General features: G+C 42.9%; 1 protein-coding gene across 5 annotated transcripts in view; it reads right to left on the bottom strand.

The window, feature by feature from the left end:
* Positions 1-6,893: 6,893 nt before the first annotated feature.
* LOC144590726 (methyltransferase-like protein 27) overlaps positions 6,894-11,287 on the bottom strand; it is a 127,989-nt gene continuing 123,595 nt past the window's right edge. For all 5 annotated transcript variants that reach the window (XM_078395157.1, XM_078395158.1, XM_078395156.1 and 2 more), the window contains one exon: positions 6,894-7,244. In XM_078395157.1, coding sequence (XP_078251283.1) covers positions 6,988-7,244 — 257 coding nt within the window. In that variant the 3' untranslated portion in view covers positions 6,894-6,987. The remainder of the gene's footprint in view (positions 7,245-11,287) is intronic.

Here is an 11,287-nt window from a genome sequence, read left to right as displayed (position 1 = left end):
CGCCACAAGTCTTTTGAGACCAGGACTGAGCTGCCGGAACAAGCCTGAAATCACCAGCACCATCTCACATGCGCTCTGATGGCAAGGGACAGGGCCCCCATGTAGTCCTGAACTGTCCTGTCACTGTAAATAAAACCTCCCACGTAAGTTCACCCTACTGTGAGTGTCGGTGTGGTCACTGGCAGCATCCCCATTGCCATCGTTGCAACGTACCTCATTGACACATGGAAGGCTGCAGCTTTGAAAGTGGACCATTGTGTCCATTATTTATTTCATTTAGTTTTTGTTCCTTTGTTGTGTTATCCATCGAGCATTGTGATTACAAACCTGTTCTGCTGCTGCTACAAGTATGAATGTTATTGTTCCGTTTCGGGACATATGACAATAATTCACTCTTGACTCTCTTCCACTTCCCAGCTGTCAACCCATCGAACATCGAATTGATTTGGTTTTTTGAATGCTCTTCTGATTAATTTTTTAATGGGACTGGAGATTCTGTCTCCACCACCCTTTCAAACTGAGAGTTCCCGTCCCCCATTATTCTTTTGTGCAAATATATTTTCATTAAATTCTTTTATCAATTAATTTAGATCTATGACTCTCCCTCGGCTGTGATGGCTGGACCTTTAGACTTTACTTTAGACTTTAGAGGGACAGTGCGGAAACTGGCCCTTTGGCAAACCAGGTCCACGCCGACCAGCGTTCACCCTGAACGCTAACACTATTCGCTAATGCTAGCACTATTCGCTAACGCTAACACTTCGCTAACGCTAACACTATTCGCTAACGCTAACACTATTCTACACACTAGGGCCAATTTACAATTTTACCAAAACAATTACTCTACAAACCTGTACATCTTGGAGTACACCTGTACACAGAACTCAAATAATGGCCTAACAGTATAATGTCTTGTAATGTCATATACTGTTTCAGCATATCTCTGCTCTTATAATCATTATTTCAACCAATAAAAGCAAGAATCCCACATGACTTCTGAACCACCTGGTCTATGTGTCTAACAGCCTTGAAGGATTTGCATGCTGCGATCACTCTGTTTCTCTGCACTTCATAGTATTCCACCATTTATAGTATGTACCCTTCCCTTATTTTCCTTTTACCTCACACTTACATAGAACACAGAACAGCACAACACAGGAACAGGCCCTCAGTCGACAATGTCTCTGCTGAACATGATGTCAAGATCAGCCCTTATCTGTCTTCCCATGCTCCATATTCCTCCAATTCCTGCATATCCTTATCCAAAAGTCTCTTAAACGCCACTATCGTTTATAGCTCCACCACAATCCCTGGCAGGCATTCGCCACTCCCTTTGTTCATTATTTTTCATGTAAAGGTATCTCAGCTGTCTCATCACTTATTTGCTCTCAATCTTAATCTCATGCGGGCAATTTCTTCAATCTAGGAATTTTATCACCTCGGGTTTGGATTAGTTGATCAGTTACTCCAAAGATGTACAAGTATGTAGGTTAATTGGCTTGGTAAATGTAACAATTGTCCCTAGTGGGTATAGGGTAGTGTTAATGTGCGGGGATCGCTGGTCAGTGCGGACCCGGTAGGCGGAAAGAGCCTGTTTCCGCACTGTATCTCTAAACTATTCCTCCCATTTATTTTTATTGCCTGGCATGCCTATAACGTTAATTACTTTTGTAAGTATCAAGCAAATTTATTTAATATCCTTGTCATTTCACTATTTATTGCGTATCTTCTTTGTTGTTCTAACCTTACCCTGATTTTTCTTTAATGTGAAGGTAAACAATTCCCTTTGATGATAATTGAATTATGTTGTTTGACTTTCGCCTGATTTTTATTTCCTTCTCTTGGCATTGATGTACTTGTGGTGAGTGATTGGATCAAGCAAAGGTTTTAGCAGCTTAGCATTTCAATTTTAATTATGAAAACCTGAAGGAAAATTGGTGTCTTATGGAACTGGATCAAAGTCTGTAAGTTTCCCATTCCGGCTTCTCCCATCCCTGATATGTCCAGGTTCATCCAGTGACTTGCAATGCATGCGAAGAGGATTGCAAAAAGTGGTGAACACTCTCCATCATGGGTACTCACCTCCTCACCAAAAAAGGATCTTTAGACTTTAGAGATTCAGCGTAAAAACAGACCTTTCAGTGCACCAAGTCTGCGCAGATGAGCTTTCACCCTGCACACAAACACAATCCTACACATGAGACAATTTACAATTTTTACCAAGCCAATTAACCTACAAACCTGCACATCTTTGGAGTGTGGGAGGAAACCGGAGTACCCGGAGAAAACCCACCCGGTCCCTGGGAGAACGTGCAAACTCCCATGGTTCCTGAGGTCAGGATCAAACCCGGATCTTCTGTGCTGTGAGGCAGCAGCTCTACCAGGTGAAGGGCACAATGACATCCCTCCCTCAGGTAGGTACCTTTAACTACCGCACTCACCTGGTTCTTCCTCACCTCCTCTTCCACTAGGTGCTTTACTAGGTACAGTGAAATTCCTTTTTTTACATACAGTTCAGTAATAATCTTGTTATAAATGAGCACAATCATACTGATGTACAATAGTGTGGGAATATTGCATGACTCTGAGACAATACACAAGAGTCCCCATGCTCCGGTGCCATTTTGTACACTTCAAGTTCAAAGTTGTTCAAAATATAGAATCTTAACTTGGCCATGAAGGCCCGTTGACCTGGCAACAGCACTGGGTTGGAGTTGCAGGGTTCGGCCTGGTCGGCCATTGTTGTTGATGTCCTCCACCGCTCTGTGTCGCTGCAGACTGTGTCCAATCTACGCTCATCCACTTGGAGTGCTGTCTGATGCCTACCCTGACAAATAAGATATAATCAAACTTGGATATAGCTCTCAGCGTAAAACAACTTACAAGAACCAACCTTAAGGACCAGGTCTTACACATTCAGGACAAACTCAGAGCTGAAATGCAGGATGGTTTTGACAAATTTGCCAGTACATGTGGCAACATTTCTTCACAATTAGCAGCAGCAGCGTGTTCGCCCGCCCCGGATCGGACTTATCATGGGCGGAGCCGGCCGTCTTCGGAGGCTGCGGGAGCGGCTGCGACGCGACGCGACGCGCCTTGGGCTTGGCCCGCTGTGGACCGTCCGGTGCGGCCTGCAACCACAACAACCTGACTGCGGGCGAGGACAGCGGGAGAAGGGAAAGACATTGTTGCCTTCCATCACATAGAGAGGAGAGGACTGGAGGAGACTCACTGTGATGGATGTTTCTTTGATGGATGTTTCTTTTTTTGTGTGTTTTTGGGGTTGGGTGGTTTGAGTGCCTGTTTGATGCTTTTATTGTTGGACTGTGTTTTTGGGGGGTTTTGGGGTTGTGTAATTTGAATGCCTATTTAATGCTTTTATTGTTGGACTGTGTTTTTGGGGGTTTTTGGGGTTGGGTAATTTGGGTGCCTGTTTAGCGCTTTTATTGTTGGACTGTGGGTGATTGAATTAACATTTTGTTCAAGATGGCCGCGCCGTTGTGTTTGGCTGCCTGCCACTGTATGTTTCTTTTTTTTCCTGGTCAGATGTGCAGCACTTTGGTCAACGTGGGTTGTTTTTAAATGTGCTATACAAATAAATTGACTTGACTTGACTAAACAATGGTGAGTTTAGGAGAGCTCCCCCTCCTCTCCCCCAACTCACCATCAACAACACCACAGTCACATCTGTGGAGTTATTTAAGTTCCTTGGAACCATCATCTCCAGAGACCTTAAATGAGAGGCCACCATTGACTCCACAGTCAAAAAGGCCCAACAGAGGATGTACTTCCTGCGGCAGCTGAGGAAACACAAGCTGCCACAGGCAATGATGGTCCAGTTTTATACGGCCATCATAGAGTCTGTTGTTACTTTCTCCATCATGGTCTGGTTTGGTTCAGCCACCAAGCGTGACATCCGGAGGCTGCAGCGCATTGTTCGATCAGCCACGAAGGTTGTTGGTTGCAACGTTCCCCCCATCAACGAACTCTACACTGCAAGGGCCAGGAGGCGAGCGGGTAAGATCATCTCTGACCCCTCTCACCCTGGCCACAAAATCTTTGAAGCACTTCCCTCTGGAAGGCGACTCCGGACTGTCAAAGCCGCCACAGCCAGACATAAAAACAGCTTTTTTCCACGAGCAGTAGCTCTACTCAACAACCAAAAGTCTGTAGCCTCCTTTTGCTCTGGTATTTTCTTTCATTCTTCACATGTTTAAATTATAATGTTTTATTTCTAATTGCTTACTGTATATCATGTTGTTACTTGCGAGCAAAGCACCAAGGCAAATTCCTTGTATGTATACATACTTGGCTAATAAAATTTATTCAATTCAATTCAAAATTTATTCAATTCAAAGCAATCAAAAATCATTACCACAATCTGTAACCATCAGGCTATTAAACCAATTAAACACCAGGGGGCGCCGCACGATGGCTGCCTCGCCTACAGACTGTCTGTCCTTTTCAAACCTTTTTTGCTGTTTTTGTTAAGTTTTTAAAAAGTTTGTGTTATTGTTCTCTGGTTTGTTTTATGTGGGGGGAGGGGGCAGGGGGAAACTTTTTTCAATCTCTTACCTTGCCAGAGATACGATTGCTTTGCAGATCATATCTCCGGTCGCTCTGCGGCCTAACATCACGGAGCTGGAGGCCTTGCCTGGGACTGACTTTGAGCCCCACCTTGGGGAGTGGACTTATCATCTTATCAGGAGCCCTTGTCTGGGATCGATGCTCCAACGCGGCCTGCAGACTTCAACATCGCGGAGCTCGCAGTCTCGTGTTGAGACCGATCGGGAGCTCCAAAGCTGCACGAGGTTCGACAAGCCCCGACCCGGGGTAGATCGCCTGCGTGGGGGAGCTGAGACCCCCCCCCATGCAGGAGCTTGATCACCCCGACGAGGAAGACCCGCCGACAACTAGGGGAGTCAAGATCGTCCCGTCAACGGAAGGTTAGAGGCCCCCGACCGCTGGAGGACAAAGAAGGGAGAGATTGAACTTTTTTGTCGCCTTCCATCACAGTGAGGAATGTGGAGGAGTCACTGTGGTGGATGTTCATGTTAAAATGTATTTTGTTTGTCCTATTGTAATAACTGTATGGCAAATGAAGTTCATCATATGTTGCAAAACATATTTGGCTAATAAAGTATTATTGTGATTGTGATTGAAACCAGAATATGCTCTGAAGCGTATCATTGTTAATATTATTAATTTGAGAAATGGGGGGAAACCACAGCACCTGGAGAAAACTCACACGGTCGCACAAGAACGTGAAATAATGTTTAAGGTCGAGACTCTTCTTCAGACTGACAGTCAGGGAATGGAGCGAAGGATGGGGGAGATGTCTTCAAGAAATGTAAGTCGCCTAAATATCATCCATAGAAGAAGAGAAAGGTATAACACAACTAAAGTAAAAGAGGACATTGAACATTGTTGGTAAAGGTGCAAATAGACTTATAGAACCATAAAACAAGAGGAAATTCTATTAGGTTTAGGTTTATTTTTATCACGTTTACTGAGGTTTGATTAATTAATGATTAATTTTATATTAATGATTAATGTTTATATGCCTGCTTATCACCTTCCCCTCAGCCAACAATGAACCAATGTACATTTTGTTGACCAATGTCTGCTTTGATCTGTCCTTTTCACACCTTACATGCTCCATATCACTAATTTTCATGTCTCTAATTTCCCTGTCCCCTGACTCACAGTTTGAAGATGGGTCTCGACCCAAAATGTTACCCATTCCTTCTCTCCAGAGATGCTTCCTGTCCCGCTGAGTAACTGCAGCATTTTGTGTCTCTTTACAGTAAAAAGCTTTGTTTCGTCCATTCAAATCAGATAATACAATACAGAAATACAACCAAGTCAAATCAGGACTGCGCCAGCCATTGAGAACACATTTACACTAATCCCTTTTCTAAACTTACTTTCCGTGAACTGTTGGTGAATCGGCCTGGTTTGATGCTATGCAACTCTTTTTTTTTCTTCTTTTTAAAAATTTTTTGAAAAGCATATGTACAAATAGAAATAAAAGACACATTTGTTACAGAGTTCTTAAATAGCTTCAATTTTTAAATTTTTAAAGAGAAAATAAAAAAATAAAGAAGAAAGGAAAAAAACCCAAAAAACAACAACAAAAAAAAAACCTATAAACTATTGGAAAGAGAGACTAAGAGGATAAAAAAATATATATATAACTATAAAAATTAAAGGGAGTAGATCCGGGAGACAATAACCACAGTTGTACATCCAACCCCTAACTCAAGTTACAACTTTTAATTTAAAAAAATTATTTTAGTCCTGTGCCAAACCCATTTACTTTTCTAAAAATTCAATAAATGGAGACCATATTTTTAAAAATAACTCAGGTTTGTCAATTAAGGCAAATCTTATTTTTTCCAAATGCAGGGTCTCTGTCATTTCCGTAGTCCATATTTTAATTGTGGGGGTTATTGGTTTTTTCCAAAATTTAAGTATTAATTTTTTCGCAGTTATTAGACTGTAATCAAGAAAATGTACTTGACTTGTTGTAAAGTTTGTAGTATGTTCTGATAATCCTAATATAATTAATTTTGGATCCATGTCCAATTGCTTGTTAATAACTTTAGAAACTATTTTTAAAATCTCCAACCAGAAGTTTTGCATTTTTATACAAGTTACGAAAATATGAGTTAAATTAGCTTCTTGAAATTGACATTTATCACAAATAGGAGAGATACTAGGAAAAATCCTATTTAATTTCGTCTTCGAATAATGTAACCTATGTATTATTTTAAATTGTATTAAGGAATGTCTAGTATTTAATGAACATTGGTGTATATGTTCAAGTCAAGTCAAGTCAAATTTATTTGTCACATACACATACTCGATGTGCAGTGAAATGAAAGTGGCAATGCCTGCGGGTTGTGCACAAAAATAATTACAGTTACAGCATATAAATAAAGTTAATAAGTTACTAAACATAGCCCAAAAAGTGTCGACAAAAATTTAGTCTCTGGGGTTATCAAAGTTGACAGTCCTGATGGCCTGTGGGAAGAAGCTCCGTCTCATCCTCTCCGTTTTCACAGCGTGACAGCGGAGGCGTTTGCCTGACCGTAGCATCTGGAACAGTCCGTTACTGGGGTGGCATGACACTGTGGTGGTGTGGTGTGGTAAACTTTCATCCCATATATCTTGCATTATGAGTTGCTTCAATTCGTCCTCCCATGCTCGTCTATAAGATTCTGATGACGGAATGTCAGTGTCTAGGAGAGTGTTATAAATAAAGGATATTAATTTATTTGAATTATAATGTCGATTCAGGCATACATCAAGTGTTTCTGGACCTTAAACTTATATTCTTGCATATGTAATTTTACATAATCTCTAAGTTGTAAATATCTAAAATAATTATTACCATGTAATCCGTACTTCTGCTGTAAATCCTGAAAAGAAAGAAAAGTTCCCTTATGATAAAGATCTCCCACCCTTTTAATTCCATAACTTTTCCATTGAGCAAATCCTCTATCTAAGACAGACGGTTGAAAAGAAGGGTTATTCGCAATAGGAAGGAAAACAGATAATTTACTCAATTTTAACGTAAGCTTTAATTGTTTCCAGGTACGGATAACACTGTGTATAATGGGATTACCTCCATATGTTTTTTTATTTAAATTTATTGGAGCTAAGAGGATCGCACCAATATCAAATGGTAAACAATCCTCTTTCTCCATCTTTAACCAATTCGGTTGTTGATCAGAATCATCCAACCAGCAGGTTATATTTTTAATATTAACCGCCCAATAATAAAATAAGAAGTTAGGTAAGGCAATTCCTCCATTAGTTTTAGACTTACATAGATGTCTTTTATTTATTCTATGAGTCTTGTAGTCCCAAATAAAATTAGTAACTATTGAATCAATTTAAAAAAAAAACTTTTTTGGAAGATAGATCGGAATTGCTTGAAATAAGTATAGTAGCTGTGGGAGAAAGATCATCTTTATAGCATTACTACGACCAACTAATGATATAGGAAGTGTTTTCCAAAATTGGATATTTTTATGTAATTTAGTGAGTAAAGGAGGAAAATTTAATTTAAATAAAGAAGTATATTTCCTAGTCACGTAAATTCCAAGATATTTAAACTTTTCATAGGCAATTTTAAAAGGAAATTGTTGAAGTATGGCCGGATTCTGCTCCATTATTGGCATAATTTCACTTTTGTACCAGTTAATTCTATAACCTGAAAATGAACCAAATTGAGTTATGAGATTTAATAAATTCGGAATGCTAATTTCTGGCTTTGTAATATATATTAATACATCATCCGCATATAAAGAAATTTTATTGGTTGTATGTTTAGTATTATAGCCATGAATATCTGGATTTGATCTAATACTCTCAGCAAGTGGTTCTATAAGGGCAAATAGTAGCGGTGATAGTGGACATCCTTGTCTACAACCCCTTGTAAGATTTGAGAAGTTTTCCCTCATTTGGAAAGCAACACAATACCAAAGAGCTACAGTTTGGACATTTTAAACGAGAGACTGGGGCTGATAGCGGAGAAAGGCTGCGGTCAGATTAACAAAGGATGTCACAATCCATGGGTCCTAAAATGGCCGCAGGACCTCGTGACCAGCCACAAAAAAAAGTAAAAACCTTACAACCCAGTCTCTAGGTTTCTGCAAAGCTACGGCCAGAACAAAAGATGGGTATTGGCCATGCAGAAACCTACGAAACCAGGTCGGAGTCCAGACACTGGGGCGCTGACATCAGCATACTCACAATGCCCCAAGCCGACCTAAACAGTTCATCTCAGTGAGGGGGCACAATAGCCCATAGAAAACTACCTGGTAGGTGATGGGAAACCAGTTAACACCCATCACCTCACAATGAAATCCCAATTTACACCTTCTGGCCATCCCCGGTATCCCCGAACATAAGGCAGATCAGAAGAAAACCTCATACATATCTTTTTGAACAAAGAGATTCCAAGATCTGGCGGGAGATAGGACGGGTCAGAAACAGTATAACTGGCCACTACTTTTGGGTTTTAAACTCAACGAAGAAATACTGGAAGAAGAAGCTGAAGCTAGAAGAAAACCTGCAAGAAACGCAAGCAGGCAAGAAAACGAATGCAGGAGGAAGAAAAGACAGGCAAGAAAAACGGATGCAAGAGAGAGGAATAGGCACGCAACTCGAGGAGAAATACTGCCAAACGAACAGCCAGTAACCCCAGTAATAGCCCCGTGGTGAGCATGCATTCCAAATCCTACATATCCTGGACATAGTTTAGTGTAGAGGGGAGGGTGGTTGTGAATAAACGTTGGGTGTGTACTAAAATATGTGTTGGTCAAGGTTGCGATGCGTCGTGCGTTCCCCATCTTACAGTCGTGTATGTGTCTTGCAGAACTGTGTTTAAGAATTCATAAGTAAAAGGTATTCGTGTATGTGTCTTGCAGAACTGTGTTTAAGAATTCATAAGTAAAAGGTATTCGTGTATATGTCTTATAGAACTGTGTGTTTTATGATTCATAGTTATAAGTATTCGTGTAATTTGGTATGTGTTTCATAGTCATGTATTATAGAACTGTATAAGTATTCATGGACAATAGTCCCAAGTGCTGAATAAAAGCCTTTTTCATTTAAACCCTGGTTTTAAAATCTGGTCTGGTTGAATTTTTTCTGCACTATAAGAGCTCCTGCATCTAAGCCCAGTGTCTAGAACCGTAAGGGGTGAGTGGGTCGAACCACTCACGGGGAACCAGTGTGCACGGCCTGGTCAAGGGATCAGAGCAAGGCACGGGGACCTTAGGTCGGGCGAAAGCTCGGCGCAGAAACCCCTTACAGATAATGGCGACCACGAAGGGACACTGGCAGCAGGATGATAGTGTACCAGAAAAAGATTTTAAAACTAGGGACATAATGGACGAGCGCATTGCGGACTATGTGTTTAGTAAGGTGAATATCACCAAACAATGGATGTGTGCGTTACTAGATGACAAGCGCCCACTGGATGCAGCGATCCGGTGGACGGCCAGTAAAGCCCATAAGAAATCTGTAGAGAAGGCGGTCTGGCTGACCTGCTATAAAAAGCAGGTCCAGCTTTTGGACCGCGTGGTTGTGGCACAGGCAGCCCAGATCAGGGACCTTCAGGAGGAGGTAGAGGAGAAGGCTGCGGGTGGGAACCAGTTGATTGAGGCTCTGGACTCTTTAAACAAGGAGCGCCGGGTCGTGACCAACCGCCACGAAGCCAGGGTAGAGCTGATGGAGTGTCAGATCACTGAGGCTATGCGCAGTAAGGGCAAGCTCAGGGAGCAGTGCGCTTCCCTGAGCCACCAGCTGGAGACCCAGGAAGAGAAACTTAAGGGAGTTAGGGCAGCCTATAAAATGGTTTTGGAGGACAGGTCGGAAGGGGCCGACCACGGGGCCTGCCTGCAGGAGATAGAGGGTCTGCGGGGTGCTTTAAATAAAGCAAGCGGGCTGGTCTGTTTGATGAACCCCCCCGCGGGCCAGTCACTAGCGGGTGCGAAGGTCCCGGTTCCGATCCCTAGAAAGACCGTGGTGGCTTCAGCCACCAGACTCCACAATTCCCCTAGCTACGAGGCATCCTGGAAAAGGGGTAGTGTAGGGGAGAGAGAGGAGCTCCCGGTCGAGGACTCGGCACCGGCGCCCATGTGCCCGGTCCTGGAAACCAGACGGGGACCCACCGCGCTGAATGGGGACGCCGGACCCATTCAGAGTGAGATCGTGGTGCCCCACAGCTCCCAGCAGTTAAGAGCTATGATCGGACATGTAATTAAATTGTCCGAATCAGGGGACCCTTCGCTGCATTTTAGGGAGATCGAGCAAACCGCCGCAATCAACGGTTGCGACGAGGGAGAACGGGCAAAATTGTTGCTGTTCTCCCTGGACAGCTCGATCCTCCAATGCCTCTCAGACGAGAGTAAAAGGGGGACCAGGACCTACGATCTCCTGCGGGACGAGGTCCTGGAAGTCTTGGGGGTAGGCGATGAGGGTCCATTTGCCCGATTGGAGAGGACCCTCCAGATGGAGGGAGAACCCCCAAAGGTTTTTGCGGCGCGACTGTGGTCAGTATATCAGAGCAGTTGCCCGCACGTCCCCGCGCGGGATGACCTGGCCGGGAATGGGAGAGCCCAGTGGCTCCGTTGCTTGGTGTCAAACAGCCTGGCAGCCGTCAGGGAGCAGGCGAAAGCCTGGTTTGATCCCACAAATAGCACGGAGGAGGCGGTTTTGGACCATCTCACGGTAGGGTATAGAAACACCCGGAGTACGTCGACCCGACTCG

The sequence above is a fragment of the Rhinoraja longicauda genome, unplaced genomic scaffold, assembly GCF_053455715.1.
Source record: "Rhinoraja longicauda isolate Sanriku21f unplaced genomic scaffold, sRhiLon1.1 Scf000274, whole genome shotgun sequence".
Taxonomy (NCBI): domain Eukaryota; kingdom Metazoa; phylum Chordata; class Chondrichthyes; order Rajiformes; family Arhynchobatidae; genus Rhinoraja; species Rhinoraja longicauda.
The sequence above is the reverse complement of the archived record's forward strand: the minus strand, read 5'-3'. Positions and strand labels throughout refer to the sequence as shown.